We start from the raw sequence: 18,191 nt of genomic DNA, 5'->3' as shown, positions 1-18,191 counted from the left end.
TTTTAGTATATGTCTGTCTGTCTCTCCCACTCACATGTACACACGGACACACACACACGCAAGTTTGATTATCACACACACACACAGACATGGATACTTTCCATTGGTTCAATATGTTCATAACAGCACACAGACATAAAGGGTGTTCAGTAGCATCGATTTATGAAGAAAAACCTCAACGCACACGCACACGCACACACCACCTGCAAATAGTGTTCCTTTATGTATTTGTAAGTCAGAGAACCAGGGGGAGCTTTGGGTCCAATTAGGATGTGTTTGTAGTTGTTTAAAGCAGTGATTCTTACACATCTCCATGTCAAGGACCTCCACATTCATGTATTTGTCCAACTAAGGACCCAACATTTAAAAATGTTTTGTGCCAGAAGGAACAACATTGATTGATTGATTGATTGATTGAAAAATGTATTAACAGTTTGCAGCATTACAGTACATTTCAAGCACACACTCAATACAAAGGCTGTTAACTGTGAGTGGACGACCCAATTAAGCATTACACTTGTTTACAACAGGGTCCACCATGTTCAATTCATCAAAACATTTAGAGACGTACAAATAGACACTTCTATATAGACAAAGAACAGAACAGGAATTCATCATAATGGAGGTAAAAAGGGAAAAGAAACATATACAGTGAGGGGAAAAGGGGGTTGTTGTTAAAATGTTTCAAAGAATATTCCACATTTGTCACATTTATTTTTTTTAGATCTGCTAGTTTCAAAAAGCCTTAGCCAGGCTTCTTTTGGGCTTGTTTTCATGGACCTGGTTACTTGTTTCTCTCACACAATGTGGCACCACTGGTTGACGGTTGTGTGTTTTCAGCGTAATGGCGGAATCGGAGAGAATCTCTTTGTTTTTGTTCCTCATCTAGAGAAAAGAGACATTTTACACATTCTATAAGTTGTAGGCCTAAGTGTATTTAATACACATTCTATATTACAGTAGGAACAGAAACATGTACACATTATATAAGTATGTTACTGTAGCGTCCCAGTGGAACACTAGTACTGTGTTATGGTTAGGACTGTGCTACTGTGTGTGTTCCTTTAAGGACCAGCCCGGGGGGAAGTACTTAGTTCCGGGGTGAGGGCGGAAGCACGTTTACTAGTTTGGTGTTGTTGTGCTCTGAGCCGTTGGGTTACGCTAGCATTTTGGTAGGCTATTCGTAGCTATCCAGCCATCACTATTGTGTGCCTTGTAACTCGTTATTTGGAATAAAAGCAACTTAAAGAAAGAAGGTTGTCAATGTCGTTCGATGGGGAGAACCCCACCGGTCATTACATTACATTAAGTCGGTTCTTCGGTGCCACTGAAATGTTGTGACGACCCGAAATCATCTCGGCTCTCCAGCGGTGTTTCCTCCTTCATTCAGCCCAGCTAAGAGTTCCATTTGTCGGCGTTGAAGCCAAGGAAACAGCGGTAGTTTGGAAGAGAGTCTGTTGGTGTAAATGTCTCCTAAAGGAGGTAAAACGAGTCCAATGGAGTCTGTACGGCTGAAGATACATGTACACATGACGTCAGTGGTGGGAGAGGACATATTGTGCGTTTTGGACAAACACACAACAAGCGGTGATTTTTGTCGGCTCAGAGTGTTTGTGTTGGAGCGCCTCAGTGTGGCCGCAGAGTGGATGTGCAGCCTCGTCCAGAGAGAGATGGAGACACTAGAAACTCTGCTGGAGAAACACAACAAACTGCTGGACATTGACTTTGATATGGACATCGATCTACACACTGCAGGTATGTGTGTTACACACACAACACCAAACTACACACTGCAGGTATGTGTGTTACACACACAACACCAAACTACACACTGCAGGTATGTGTGTTACACAGACAACACCAAACTACACACTGCAGGTATGTGTGTTACACACACAACACCAAACTACACACTGCAGGTATGTGTGTTACACACACAACACCAAACTACACACTGCAGGTATGTGTGTTACACACACAACACCAAACTACACACTGTAGGTATAGTCAGGTCCCTTATGCTTCGATTTAAAGTTTTGTCGGAATCTTTTAGTTATGTGCATAACACATTCTCACCAACAATAAAACACTTTAAGTTTAGACACCATTTATTTCATTTGGATTAGTGGAGAAAATGTCTGTGGATCTAAAAAAAAGTCCCCTGGGCACGTGCCCAAAGTGCTCATATGGTAGATCCGGCCCTGTCAATGTTAAGATGAAGAAAAGACAAAACAAGCGCGGACACACAGACAGACACTCTTCTAGTCGACGGCTTGCCTATTCCAGGAGCCTCGTTGTAAAACGGATACTTATTTCTTATTTTTTAAACAATGGTCATTCTGACAAAACAAATAAAATGTCATCTAATGATAAAAGCATTTGAGTTGTTGAGCTGATGCTAACCTCTTCTCTCCTCCTTCTGTCTGTGTGTAAAGAGGTTTCATCTGAATATGAGAAGTGGAGATCCAGTCTGGTCCAGGAGGAACCACAACCTCCACATCATCAGAGGAGATCCAGTCTGGTCCAGGAGGAACCACAACCTCCACACATTAATGAGGAACAGGAGGAGGAGGCTGATGTGTTATCATTGACATTACTACACTGGGAGACGAGCTGTGACACCCTCTCAGGTAAATAATATAAAATATCACTTTATAGATTCTAATCCAACAAGCGACATGTTGTGACCTGCTGCTTTCTGGCGAGTTCCTACGGCACATTAATGACAATAAAGAACACCCTCTGGTGTAATATTGCTTAATTCAGCCATTGCTCACGCCTGCTGTCAGCTGGTAATGTGTCAAAATCAAATGACTGACAGCTGTCACACAGTTTGGTACAGACTCGGATCACCCTGCCGCAGCCATGTTTAAAATGCACACGTGTGTATGTGGAAGCTCCGCCCACAGAGGTTGTCATATTTTTAAAAATCACCCCTGTTTGAAGTGAGGGGCGCTAATATATTAACCCATTTAGGCCTGACGTTTGCTCTGAAAGAATATATATTCAAAGATTTGTGCCGCATTTTTACGATTTTTCAAAAATAGCAGACCTACAAGTTCATAGCGCGCCACCAAAAGGGGTTCCCGCCCAAAATGGGTTAAGGTCTAACTCATGTTGATTAGGTGATGTAATGGTGATGTAAAACAAACTGTGACAAAACAAACATTAAATTCTCTTTATTGTTAATGGCATTTAATGTTTGAACTAAAAACAAACATTAAACCTGTATATAGGAGGGCCCCTCAAAAATATATATAATGAGGGCCGGGGGAGGTGCCTGGGGGCGTTCGATAATTATACGTCACACTATCAGTGTTTATTTCATTGGCCCGTTTGACTGTCAAGGGTTCAGCCTCCAGGAAGAAACCCTAAATACAAAGGGAATACACCATTGCACATACAAACCACACCAGGGGGTCTAATGAAGTACTGTCACCTCATAGATACATGAAAACTGGAAAGATTTAAAATATTGTGGCACTCCATCTTTAAAGTATTTATTGTATTCCTTCATTCCAGTCCAGTGTGAGTCCAGTCTGCAGGTGAAGATCAGTTCTCCAGCCACGACTGGTTCTATTGAACAGGAACCTGAAGACCACCTTAAACAGGAACCTGAAGACCACCTTAAACAGGAACCTGAAGACCACCTTAAACAGGAACCTGAAGACCACCGTAAACAGGAACCTGAAGACCACATGGATCTCAGTAAGTTTAAAGCACTCTGTCTTTATTTATTGTATTGGTGAAAGTGGGTCGGTACTGAGGGTGTAAAGATGTCTTTATTTATTGTATTGGTGAAAGTGTGACGGTACTGAGGGTGTAAAGATGTCTTTATTTATTGTATTGGTGAAAGTGTGACGGTACTGAGGGTGTAAAGATGTCTTTATTTATTGTATTGGTGAAAGTGTGACGGTACTGAGGGTGTAAAGATGTCTTTATTTATTGTATTGGTGAAAGTGTGACGGTACTGAGGGTGTAAAGATGAACTGATATGAATCGGTTATTGACTACATGGATGCATTGATCTAAATGTATTCTGAATGGGACGATGGTTTGGTTGTAAATGTATTAATGCGTTCACTGAAGCTTTGCAGTTAATTCTACTTCAGTATTAACTATCTGCCCTGAGTCTGGGAGGTCGGGGTTCAATCCCCGGCCGGGTCATACCAAAGACTATAAAAATGGGACCCAGTGCCTCCCCTGCTTTAGCCTGGCTAATAAGCCAGACCGAATCAGCCGTTGGCAAAAAAAAAAAAAAGCCTGTCGGCAGATTACGGTCTGGAGAGGCTCAATTGTACGCCCATTTCCTACACCAGAGAACTGGTGTGGCCAATCGGGACACGGTATGCAATATGGGCGGGCTTTGGTACAGTGACATTCAATGCTTGAGACCTTTGACTGACAGTACCTCTAACCAATTGCGTCAAAGAGAAAATGTTTGAACCCACCCCCCGGGAAACAAGATCCATACACAGCATCTCCAGACTCAAATACCACACGACAGTGTGATTTGAGTCTGGCTTATTAGCAAGGCTACCTGCTTGACACTCAGCATCAAGGGTTGGATTAGGGGGTCAGTCCCTGCGACATACTAGAGTCATGTCCAGGAGGTGTACATCAAGCTGCCTCACGCTACAGAAACAGGAGATGAGCTCCTGCCCTATGGGCCTCATGGCTTGGCAAGGCTTACTTACTATTAAGTTTCACTACTACTATTACTTTCTAAATAATAATGACCATAGACATATATAAAGATGGTTCACCAGTCGGCCATCTTGATACAGTGAACTTCTTTGGTATGTTCTATGGTGAAATCTTGACACATTTACAAACTGGTTGGTTCATTACAAACGCCATCAAAGTGGCTATGATTCAGGATGCTTATCTGCTTAGTTCCTTTTTATATGAAAGTCCATTATAAGTATGCAGTATCATCTGACGTTTATAACAAACCAAACTGTTTGAAAATCACTTGAAAATTGAGCATGTTATGGTTATTAAAAAAGTACATGCACCACAGACACAATGCTATGAGTGGGCGAGCTACCTGTAGCAAGATGGCCACCATGTGGCGACGTCACTCTCCATTGGCCAGCAGCGGGGGCGTTTCATCTAGCCTTTCTATAACGTCATTCTCCATTGGCCAGCAGCGGGGGCGTGTCATCTATCCTTTCTCATATATATCTATGATAATGACTACCTCTCATTCAGCTGGTCTCACATCTTCTATGAGAGCGCTGCAATGTAAACAAACAACGGCCACACTATTTACAGCACAGAACGCAGTCAGCGCACCGTCACATTTCAATGTTGGAACATGTGGACAAAAAGTAATCTGTTGATACTTCTTCCAGCCACTACTCTGCACTGAGGTACAAGATTCAAACCTTTTATAGAGTCTCTTTGTATTATTTTTCCTAGACTTTCTGCACGTCCCTGTGTGTAAAGAGGAGGTTCCACCTGAAGAGGAGAGGAGCTCCAATCTGGTCCAGGAGGAACCACAACCTCCACACATTAAAGAGGAACAGGAGGAGCTACTTCAAAGACCAGAAGAGGCTGGTGGGTCAACGTTGACATTACTAGCAGTGAAAAGTGAAGATGATGATGATGAAAACAGAGAGACAGAGCCTGTAGCCGGCACCTCAACTGAACACATGAAAACACAAGCTGATGTAGAGGACTGTGGAACATCACAACCAACTAGTGATGAGCAGCTCCTCTCTTCACACTGTGTAGAGGACTGTGGAACATCACAACCAACTAGTGATGAGCAGCTCCTCTCTTCACACTGTGTAGAGGACTGTGGAACATCACAACCAACTAGTGATGAGCAGCTCCTCTCTTCACACTGTTCTGAATCTGACACTGAAGACAGTGATGAGTGGGAGGAGCCTAGGGGAGATCAGTCAGCTTTAAACACACTGAAATCACAAAACACACAACATGTGGGAGGAGCCAAGCTGTCCCAGGACCTGGAATCATCCAAACAACCTGACTCCATGAGGAGTCACACAGGAGGACAGCGCAAGCTGTCCCAGGACCTGGAATCATCCAAACAACCTGACTCCATGAGGAGTCACACAGGAGGACAGCGCAAGCTGTCCCAGGACCTGGAATCATCCAAACAACCTGACTCCATGAGGAGTCACACAGGAGGACAGTGCAAGCGGTCCCAGGACCTGGAATCATCCAAACAACCTGACTCCATGAGGAGTCACACAGGGAAGAAAGGTTTTAGCTGTACAGAGTGTGGCAAAGTGTTTAATCTAAACGGAAATCTAAACACACACATGAGGATTCATACAGGGAAGAAACATAGTTGTACAGAGTGTGGCACAATGTTTAATCACAAGATAAATCTAACAACGCACATGAGGATTCATACAGGGAAGAAACATTTTAGCTGCACAGAGTGTGGCAAAATGTTTAATCACAAGCGTGATCTAAATAGACACACAATGATTCACACAGGGAAGAAACCATTTAGCTGTACAGAGTGTGGCAAAGTGTTTAATCACAAGCGTGATCTAAATAGACACACAATGATTCACACAGGGAAGAAACCATTTAGCTGTACAGAGTGTGGCAAAGTGTTTAATCAAAAGGGAGATCTAAATAGACACACAATGATTCACACAGGGAAGAAACCTTTTAGCTGTACAGAGTGTAGCAAAAAGTTTAATCTAAAGGGAGATCTAAATAGACACACAATGATTCACACAGGGAAGAAACCTTTTAGTTGTACAGAGTGTGGCAAAATGTTTAATCACAAGGGAGATCTAAACAAACACATGATGATTCATACAGGGAAGAAACCATTTAGCTGTACAGAGTGTGGCAAAATGTTTAATCTAAAGGGAGATCTAAATAGACACACAATGATTCACACAGGGAAGAAACCTTTTAGCTGTACAGAGTGTAGCAAAAAGTTTAATCTAAAGGGAGATCTAAATAGACACACAATGATTCACACAGGGAAGAAACCTTTTAGCTGTACAGAGTGTAGCAAAAAGTTTAATCTAAAGGGACAGCTAAAAGTACACATGAGGACTCATACAGGCGAAAAACCCTATATGTGTATAGTATGTGGTAAAGGCTGTGTTACTACAGGTGATCTACAAAGACACATGAGGACTCATACAGGTGAAAAGCCCTTTTCGTGTACAGTATGTGGTAAAGGCTGTATTAGTACCAGTGATCTAAAAAGACACATGAGGACTCATACAGGTGTAAAGCCCTTTTTGTGTGCAGTATGTGGTACAGGCTTTACTGCGACGGGTAATCTAAATACACACATGATGACTCATACAGGCAAAAAGCCCTTATCTTGTACAGTATGTGGTAAAGGCTGTATTAGTACCAGTGATCTAAAAAGACACATGAGGACTCATACAGGTGAAAAACCCTGTACTTGTACAGTATGTGGTAAAGGCTTTACTCAGACAGGTGATCTAAAAAGACACATGAGGACTCATACAGGTGAAAAACCCTGTACTTGTACAGTATGTGGTAAAGGCTTTACTCAGACAGGTGATCTAAAAAGACACATGAGGACTCATACAGGTGAAAGCCTTTAGTTTAAGACATATGATCAGTCAGTCTAATCCAGGATGACAATGATTCAAAAGCAGAGGAATTACATAATCTGACAACATCAACATGACTGAATAAAACACACATTAATAGTTTCTTGTGATGTATTTTTGTTTTATCTTGTGTATAGATCTTATTTTCTATTCAACATGATGGAATTTCATGTTTATTTTCTCTTGCATTATTCCCTCCAGCTTACTGGTTACTGGTAGTACAATATGAGTCTTAGTGTGTGTCCACATTGGTCAGGATTTAACAAGTCATATTCATGCTATATGTAAATGAGTACGTTTGATGAGGGCTAGGTGGCAAAGAAAAATGACATACCAAAAATCTCAATAGTTCCAAAAAATGTTCAAATGTAATGTTCAAAATAATGTTAGCTTCAAAAAATGTAGCTTCAAAAATGAAAATAACCAACTTACATTGCTTAAATTCAAGCACCTAGTCAGCAACACTGTCCTAGGAACAGAGCTCATGGTGCCCCAACACTGGCCTAGGACAGAGCTCATGGTGCCCCAACACTGTCCTAGGGCAGAGCTCATGGTGCCCCAACACTGTCCTAGGACAGAGCTCATGGTGCCCCAACACTGTCCTAGGACAGAGCTCATGGTGCCCCAACACTGTCCTAGGACAGAGCTCATGGTGCCCCAACACTGTCCTAGGACAGAGCTCATGGTGCCCCAACACTGTCCTAGGGCAGAGCTCATGGTGCCCCAACACTGTCCTAGGGCAGAGCTCATGGTGCCCCAACACTGTCCTAGGGCAGAGCTCATGGTGCCCCAACACTGTCCTAGGGCAGAGCTCATGGTGCCCCAACACTGTCCTAGGGCAGAGCTCATGGTGCCCCAACACTGTCCTAGGAACAGAGCTCATGGTGCCCCAACACTGTCCTAGGGCAGAGCTCATGGTGCCCCAACACTGTCCTAGGAACAGAGCTCATGGTGCCCCAACACTGTCCTAGGGCAGAGCTCATGGTGCCCCAACACTGTCCTAGGGCAGAGCTCATGGTGCCCCAACACTGTCCTAGGACAGAGCTCATGGTGCCCCAACACTGTCCTAGGGCAGAGCTCATGGTGCCCCAACACTGTCCTAGGGCAGAGCTCATGGTGCCCCAACACTGTCCTAGGACAGAGCTCATGGTGCCCCTTCTCTCTCCATGTCTGACACTGGAATGACTACCTCCACTCAGACCTCTGTCTAGTGGAATGACTACCTCCACTCAGACCCCCCCAGAGGGGGTCCCCGGGGGGCCAACAAGGTTGAGAACCCCTGATCTAGTGGCCACACACAGTATTCACCTACATATCTAGTGAACATGAAACAAAGAAAACATTTAAAGAACCTTTAGAGAATCTTTGTCAATCCAGGAGCAGTGGATTCAGTGGTGACTCTTTTCTGAACCTCTGACCAGGAAATGAGGATGGTGTGAGTATTGTGTGTTTGACAGTAATAATGATGATACTTAAACTGTTTGACTTGTAAAGGAATAAAGGTTTTTTTGACCAACCAATTGTATCTGTGTCATTATGTGAAATGGAATGAATGACTATATGGATATCAAACTGTAGGACTAGTCAAGATCAACTGATTGCTAACTTAGCCATGGTTATTATGGTTAGCAAACAGTGTTTGATAATAATGACCTAATCCTGACATGGGAATGTGGAGTATGAAATGAGAATATGGTAAACCGAAAATGAATATCTCTGCTGTCGGGAGGAAACCTCTTAACTCCAAAATCAGAAATGAAAGAAAACCATATATTTTTTAAACAAACCAGTACTGCCTCATTTGTATATTATCAGATACTTGCATGTGTCATTATATTATCACCACTTTACCCGAATACAGCTCAAATGGAGTTAGGTGGTTTTCTCTTTCAAGATAGTTCTTATCAATGACAGAAAAACCTCTTAACTCCACTGACAATGGATCTCCAAGTTTGATTATCACACATACACACACACATGCACAGTTGTACACACACATACACACACACACACACACACACATCCTCTTTTAGTATCTGTCTGTCTGTCTCTCCCACTCACATGTACACACGGACACACACACACGCAAGTTTGATTATCACACACACACACAGACATGGATACTTTCCATTGGTTCAATATGTTCATAACAACACACAGACATAAAGGGTGTTCAGTAGCATCGATTTATGAAGAAAAACCTCAACGCACACGCACACACCACCTGCAAATAGTGTTCCTTTATGTATTTGTAAGTCAGAGAACCAGGGGGAGCTTTGGGTCCAATTAGGATGTGTTTGTAGTTGTTTAAAGCAGTGATTCTTACACATCTCCATGTCAAGGACCTCCACATTCATGTATTTGTCCAACTAAGGACCCAACATTTAAAAATGTTTTGTGCCAGAAGGAACAACATTGATTGATTGATTGAAAAATGTATTAACAGTTTGCAGAATTACAGTACATTTCAAGCACAAACTCACGACCCAATTAAGCATTACCCTGGTTTACAACAGGGTCCACCATGTTCAATTCATCAAAACATTTAGAGACGTACAAATAGACACTTCTATATAGACAAAGAACAGAACAGGAATTCATCATAATGGAGGTAAAAAGGGAAAAGAAACATATACAGTGAGGGGAAAAGGGGGTTGTTGTTAAAATGTTTCAAAGAATGATTGTTTTGAAACTAGCAGATCTACAAGCTCACAACGCTTGTAGATCTGCTAGTTTCAAAAAGCCTTAGCCAGGCTTCTTTTGGGCTTGTTTTCATGGACCTGGTTGCTTGTTTCTCTCACACAATGTGGCAACACTGGTTGACGGTTGTGTGTTTTCAGCGTAATGGCGGAATCGGAGAGAATCTCTTTGTTGTTGTTCCTCATCTAGAGAAAATAGACATTTTACACATTCTATAAGTTGTAGGCCTAAGTGTATTTAATACACATTCTATATTACAGTAGGAACAGAAACATGTACACATTATATAAGTTTATGTTACTGTAGCGTCCCAGTGGAACACTAGTACTGTGTTATGGTTAGGACTGTGCTACTGTGTGTGTTCCTTTAAGGACCAGCCCGGGGGGGAGTACTTCCGGGGTGAGGGCGGAAGCACGTTTACTAGTTTGGTGTTGTTGTGCTCTGAGCCGTTGGGTTACGCTAGCATTTTGGTAGGCTATTCGTAGCTATCCAGCCATCACTATTGTGTGCCTTGTAAGTCGTTATTTGGAATAAAAGCAACTTAAAGAAAGAAGGTTGTCATGTCGTTCGATGGGGAGAACCCCACCGGTCATTACATTACATTAAGTCGGTTCTTCGGTGCCACTGAAATGTTGTGACGACCCGAAATCATCTCGGCTCTCCAGCGGTGTTTCCTCCTTCATTCAGCCCAGCTAAGAGTTCCATTTTGTCGGCGTTGAAGCCAGGGAAACAGCGGTAGTTTGGAAGAGAGTCTGTTTGGTGTAAATGTCTCCTAAAGGAGGTAAAACGAGTCCAATGGAGTCTGTACGGCTGAAGATACATGAACACATGACGTCAGTGGTGGGAGAGGACATATTGTGCGTTTTGGACAAACACACAACAAGCGGTGATGTTTGTCGGCTCAGAGTGTTTGTGTTGGAGCGCCTCAGTGTGGCCGCAGAGTGGATGTGCAGCCTCGTCCAGAGAGAGATGGAGACACTAGAAACTCTGCTGGAGAAACACAACAAACTGCTGGACATTGACTTTGATATGGACATCGATCTACACACTGCAGGTATGTGTGTTACACACACAACACCAAACTACACACTGCAGGTATGTGTGTTACACACACAACACCAAACTACACACTGCAGGTATGTGTGTTACACACACAACACCAAACTACACACTGCAGGTATGTGTGTTACACACACAACACCAAACTACACACTGCAGGTATGTGTGTTACACACACAACACCAAACTACACACTGTAGGTATAGTCGGAATCTTTTAGTTATGTGCATAACACATTCTCACCAACAATAAAACACTTTAAGTTTAGACACCATTTATTTCATTTGGATTAGTGGAGAAAATGTCTGTGGAGCAAAAAAAAAAAAAAGTCCCCTGGGCACGTGCCCAAAGTGCTCATATGGTAGATCCGGCCCTGTCAATGTTAAGATGAAGAAAAGACAAAACAAGCGCGGACACACAGACAGACCCTCTTCTAGTCGACAGCTTGCCTATTCCAGGAGCCTCGTTGTAAAACGGATACTTATTTTTTATTTTTTAAACAATGGTCATTCTGACAAAACAAATAAAATGTCATCTAATGATAAAAGCATTTGAGTTGTTGAGCTGATGCTAACCTCTTCTCTCCTCCTTCTGTCTGTGTGTAAAGAGGTTTCATCTGAATATGAGAAGTGGAGATCCAGTCTGGTCCAGGAGGAACCACAACCTCCACATCATCAGAGGAGATCCAGTCTGGTCCAGGAGGAACCACAACCTCCACACATTAAAGATGAACAGGAGGAGGAGGCTGATGTGTTATCATTGACATTACTACACTGGGAGACGAGCTGTGACACCCTCTCAGGTAAATAAAATAAAATATCACTTTATAGATTCTAATCTAACAAGCGACATGTGGTGACCTGCTGCTTTCTGGCGAGTTCCTACGGCACATTAATGACAATAAAGAACACCCTCTGGTGTAATATTGCTTAATTCAGCCATTGCTCACGCCTGCTGTCAGCTGGTAATGTGTCAAAATCAAATGACTGACAGCTGTCACACAGTTTGGTACAGACTCGGATCACCCTGCCGCAGCCATGTTTAAAATGCACACGTGTGTATGTGGAAGCTCCGCCCACAGAGGTTGTCATATTTTAAAAAATCACCCCTGTTTGAAGTGAGGGGCGCTAATATATTAACCCATTTAGGCCTGACGTTTGCTCTGAAAGAATATATATTCAAAGATTTGTGCCGCATTTTTACGATTTTTCAAAAATAGCAGACCTACAAGTTCATAGCGCGCCACCAAAAGGGGTTCCCGCCCAAAATGGGTTAAGGTCTAACTCATGTTGATTAGGTGATGTAATGGTGATGTAAAACAAACGGTGACAAAACAAACATTAAATTCTCTTTATTGTTAATGGCATTTAATGTTTGAACTAAAAACAAACATTAAACCTGTATATAGGAGGGCCCCTCAAAAATATATATAATGAGGGCCGGGGGAGGTGCCTGGGGGCGTTCGATAATTATACGTCACACTATCAGTGTTTATTTCATTGGCCCGTTTGACTGTCAAGGGTTCAGCCTCCAGGAAGAAACCCTAAATACAAAGGGAATACACCATTGCACATACAAACCACACCAGGGGGTCTAATGAAGTACTGTCACCTCATAGATACATGAAAACTGGAAAGATTTAAAATATTGTGGCACTCCATCTTTAAAGTATTTATTGTATTCCTTCATTCCAGTCCAGTGTGAGGAGTCCAGTCTGCAGGTGAAGATCAGTTCTCCAGCCACGACTGGTTCTATTGAACAGGAACCTGAAGACCACCTTAAACAGGAACCTGAAGACCACCTTAAACAGGAACCTGAAGACCACCGTAAACAGGAACCTGAAGACCACATGGATCTCAGTAAGTTTAAAGCACTCTGTCTTTATTTATTTTATTGGTGAAAGTGTGACGGTACTGAGGGTGTAAAGATGTCTTTATTTATTGTATTGGTGAAAGTGTGACGGTACTGAGGGTGTAAATATGTCTTTATTTATTGTATTGGTGAAAGTGTGACGGTACTGAGGGTGTAAAGATGTCTTTATTTATTGTATTGGTGAAAGTGTGACGATACTGAGGGTGTAAAGATGTCTTTATTTATTGTATTGGTGAAAGTGTGACGATACTGAGGGTGTAAAGATGTCTTTATTTATTGTATTGGTGAAAGTGTGACGGTACTGAGGGTGTAAAGATGTCTTTATTTATTGTATTGGTGAAAGTGTGACGGTACTGAGGGTGTAAAGATGAACTGATATGAATCGGTTATTGACTACATGGATGCATTGATCTAAATGTATTCTGAATGGGACGATGGTTTGGTTGTAAATGTATTAATGCGTTCACTGAAGCTTTGCAGTTAATTCTACTTCAGTATTAACTATCTGCCCTGAGTCTGGGAGGTCGGGGTTCAATCCCCGGCCGGGTCATACCAAAGACTATAAAAATGGGACCCAGTACCTCCCCTGCTTTAGCCTGGCTAATAAGCCAGACCGAATCAGCCGTTGGCCAAAAAAAAAAGCCTGCCGGCGGATTACGGTCTGGAGAGGCTCAATTGTACGCCCATTTCCTACACCAGAGAACTGGTGTGGCCAATCGGGACACGGTATGCAATATGGGCGGGCTTTGGTACAGTGACATTCAATGCTTGAGACCTTTGACTGACAGTACCTCTAACCAATTGCGTCAAAGAGAAAATGTTTGAACCCACCCCCCGGGAAACAAGATCCATACACAGCATCTCCAGACTCAAATACCACACGACAGTGTTATTTGAGTCTGGCTTATTAGCAAGGCTACCCCTGCTTGACACTCAGCATCAAGGGTTGGATTAGGGGGTCAGTCCCTGCGACATGTCCAGGAGGTGTACAGCAAGCTGCCTCACGCTACAGAAACGGGAGATGAGCTCCTGCCCTATGGGCCTCATGGCTTGGCAAGGCTTACTTACTATTAAGTTTCACTACTACTATTACTTTCTAAATAATAATGACTATAGACATATATAAATATGGTTCACCAGTCGGCCATCTTGATACAGTGAACTTCTTTGGTATGTTCTATGGTGAAATCTTGACACATTTACAAACGGGTTGGTTTATTACAAACGCCATCAAAGTGGCTATGATTCAGGATGCTTATCTGCTTAGTTGCTTTTTATATGAAAGTCCATTATAAGTATGCAGTATCATCTGACGTTTATAACAAACCAAACTGTTTGAAAATCACTTGAAAATTGAGCATGTTATGGTTATTAAAAAAGTACATGCACCACAGACACAATGCTATGAGTGGGCGAGCTACCTGTAGCAAGATGGCCACCATGTGGCGACGTCACTCTCCATTGGCCAGCAGCGGGGGCGTTTCATCTAGCCTTTCTATAACGTCACTCTCCATTGGCCAGCAGCGGGGGCGTGTCATCTATCCTTTCTCATATATATCTATGATAATGACTACCTCTCATTCAGCTGGTCTCACATCTTCTATGAGAGCGCTGCAATGTAAACAAACAACGGCCACACTATTTACAGCACAGAACGCAGTCAGCGCACCGTCACATTTCAATGTTGGAACATGTGGACAAAAAGTAATCTGTTGATACTTCTTCCAGCCACTACTCTGCACTGAGGTACAAGATTCAAACCTTTTATAGAGTCTCTTTGTATTATTTTTCCTAGACTTTCTGCACGTCCCTGTGTGTAAAGAGGAGGTTCCACCTGAAGAGGAGAGGAGCTCCAGTCTGGTCCAGGAGGAACCACAACCTCCACACATTAAAGAGGAACAGGAGGAGCTACTTCAAAGACCAGAAGAGGCTGGTGGGTCAACGTTGACATTACTAGCAGTGAAAAGTGAAGATGATGATGATGAAAACAGAGAGACAGAGCCTGTAGCCGGCACCTCAACTGAACACATGAAAACACAAGCTGATGTAGAGGACTGTGGAACATCACAACCAACTAGTGATGAGCAGCTCCTCTCTTCACACTGTGTAGAGGACTGTGGAACATCACAACCAACTAGTGATGAGCAGCTCCTCTCTTCACACTGTGTAGAGGACTGTGGAACATCACAACCAACTAGTGATGAGCAGCTCCTCTCTTCACACTGTGTAGAGGACTGTGGAACATCACAACCAACTAGTGATGAGCAGCTCCTCTCTTCACACTGTTCTGAATCTGACACTGAAGACAGTGATGAGTGGGAGGAGCCTAGGGGAGATCAGTCAGCTTTAAAAACACTGAAATCACAAAACACACAACATGTGGGAGGAGCCAAGCTGTCCCAGGACCTGGAATCATCCAAACAACCTGACTCCATGAGGAGTCACACAGGGAAGAAACGTTTTAGCTGCACAGAGTGTGGCAAAATGTTTAATCACAAGCGTAATCTAAATAGACACACAATGATTCACACAGGGAAGAAACCATTTAGCTGTACAGAGTGTGGCAAAGTGTTTAATCAAAAGGGAGATCTAATCAAACACATGATGATTCACACAGGGAAGAAACCATTTAGTTGTACAGAGTGTGGCAAAATGTTTACTCACAAGGGAAATCTAAAGAAACACATGAGGATTCATACAGGTGAAAAGCCCTTTTCTTGTACAGTATGTGGTACAGGCTGTGTTACTACAGGTGATCTAAAAGTACACATGAGGACTCATACAGGTGAAAACCCCTATATGTGTACAGTATGTGGTAAAGGTTTCCGTATCACAGGTAATCTAAAAAGACACATGATGACTCATACAGGTGAAAAGCCCTTTTTGTGTACAGTATGTGGTAAAGGCTTTACTGCGACGGGTAGTGTAAAAACACACATGATGACTCATACAGGTGAAAAACCCTTTACTTGTACAGTATGTGGTAAAGGCTTTACTGAGACGGGTAGTCTAAAAACACACATGAGGACTCATACAGGTGAAAAACCCTTTACTTGTACAGTGTGTGGTAAAGGTTTCCGTGTCACAGGTGATCTAAAAGTACACATGAGGACTCATACAGGTGAAAACCCCTTTTTGTGTACAGTATGTGGTAAAGGCTTTACTGCGACGGGTAGTGTAAAAACACACATGATGACTCATACAGGTGAAAAACCCTTTACTTGTACAGTGTGTGGTAAAGGTTTCCGTGTCACAGGTAATCTAAAAAGACACATGATGACTCATACAGGTGAAAAGCCCTTTTTGTGTACAGTATGTGGTAAAGGCTTTACTGCGACGTGTAGTGTAAAAACACACATGATGACTCATACAGGTGAAAAACCCTTTACTTGTACAGTGTGTGGTAAAGGCTTTACTGAGCCGGGTAGTCTAAAAACACACATGAGGACTCATACAGGCGAAAAGCCCTTCTCTTGTACTGTATGTTGTACAGGCTTTACTCAGACAGGTGATCTAAAAAAGCACATGATGACTCATACAGGCGAGAAGCCCTTGTCTTGTACAGTATGTGGTAAAGGCTTTACTCAGACAGGTGATCTAAAAAGACACATGAGGACTCATACAGGTGAAAAACCCTATACTTGTACAGTATGTGGTAAAGGCTTTACTCGGACGGGTAGTGTAAAAATACACATGAGGACTCATACAGGTGAAAGCCTTTAGTTTAAGACACACGATCAGTCAGTCTAATCCAGGATGACAATGATTCAAAAGCAGAGGAATTACATAATCAGACAACATCAACATGACTTATCTTGTGATTTATCTTGTGTATAGATCTTATTTTCTATTCAACATGATGGAATTTCATGTTTATTTTCTCTTGCATTATTCCCTCCAGCTTACTGGTTACTGGTAGTACAATATGAGTCTTAGTGTGTGTCCACATTGGTCAGGATTTAACAAGTCATATTCATGCTATATGTAAATGAGTACGTTTGATGAGGGCTAGGTGGCAAAGAAAAATGACATACCAAAAATCTCAATAGTTCCAAAAAATGTTCAAAATAATGTTCAGAAAAAAAATCTTTCACAAAAAAAATGTAGCTTCAAAAATGAAAATAACAAACTTACATTGCTTAAATTCAAGCACCCAGTCTGGACATTTCAGGTCCCAACACTGTCCTAGGAACAGAGCTCATGGTGCCCCAACACTGGCCTAGGACAGAGCTCATGGTGCCCCAACACTGTCCTAGGACAGAGCTCATGGTGCCCCAACACTGGCCTAGGACAGAGCTCATGGTGCCCCAACACTGTCCTAGGGCAGAGCTCATGGTGCCCCAACACTGCCCTAGGACAGAGCTCATGGTGCCCCAACACTGTCCTAGGGCAGAGCTCATGGTGCCCCAACACTGCCCTAGGGCAGAGCTCATGGTGCCCCAACACTGTCATAGGGCAGAGCTCATGGTGCCCCAACACTGTCCTTGGACAGAGCTCATGGTGCCCCAACACTGCCCTAGGACAGAGCTCATGGTGCCCCAACACTGTCATAGGGCAGAGCTCATGGTGCCCCAACACTGTCCTAGGACAGAGCTCATGGTGCCCCAACACTGTCCTAGGGCAGAGCTCATGGTGCCCCAACACTGTCCTAGGACAGAGCTCATGGTGCCCCAACACTGTCATAGGACAGAGCTCATGGTGCCCCAACACTGTCATAGGGCAGAGCTCATGGTGCCCCAACACTGTCCTAGGACAGAGCTCATGGTGCCCCAACACTGTCCTAGGGCAGAGCTCATGGTGCCCCAACACTGTCCTAGGACAGAGCTCATGGTGCCCCAACACTGTCCTAGGGCAGAGCTCATGGTGCCCCAACACTGTCCTAGGACAGCTCATGGTGCCCCAACACTGTCCTAGGACAGAGCTCATGGTGCCCCTTCTCTCTCCATGTCTGACACTGGAATGACTACCTCC

General features: G+C 43.1%; 2 protein-coding genes across 2 annotated transcripts in view; both read left to right on the top strand.

Annotated features, from left to right (window-relative positions):
* Positions 1-1,646: 1,646 nt before the first annotated feature.
* On the top strand, positions 1,647-7,899 carry LOC306933620 (uncharacterized protein; the record flags this gene model as incomplete). Its single annotated transcript, XM_079515937.1, has 6 exons — positions 1,647-1,755; positions 2,436-2,630; positions 3,523-3,708; positions 5,425-6,096; positions 6,979-7,092; positions 7,339-7,899. The coding sequence occupies 6 exons, from the start codon at positions 1,647-1,649 to the stop codon at positions 7,578-7,580; spliced, it is 1,518 nt and encodes a 505-aa protein (XP_079372063.1). The 3' UTR covers positions 7,581-7,899.
* Positions 7,900-10,843: 2,944 nt separating this feature from the next.
* LOC306933619 (uncharacterized protein) overlaps positions 10,844-18,191 on the top strand; it is a gene marked incomplete at its 3' end in the record, with an annotated part of 13,565 nt that continues 6,217 nt past the window's right edge. Inside the window, exons 1-4 of the mRNA XM_079515936.1 lie at positions 10,844-11,343; positions 11,956-12,150; positions 13,043-13,207; positions 15,016-16,275. Of these exons, the coding sequence (XP_079372062.1) occupies positions 11,055-11,343; positions 11,956-12,150; positions 13,043-13,207; positions 15,016-16,275 (1,909 nt within the window). The 5' untranslated portion in view covers positions 10,844-11,054. The remainder of the gene's footprint in view (positions 11,344-11,955; positions 12,151-13,042; positions 13,208-15,015; positions 16,276-18,191) is intronic.

Source organism: Electrona antarctica (assembly GCF_951216825.1).
Source record: "Electrona antarctica genome assembly, chromosome: 12".
In the NCBI taxonomy this organism is placed as follows: domain Eukaryota; kingdom Metazoa; phylum Chordata; class Actinopteri; order Myctophiformes; family Myctophidae; genus Electrona; species Electrona antarctica.
The sequence above is the reverse complement of the archived record's forward strand: the minus strand, read 5'-3'. Positions and strand labels throughout refer to the sequence as shown.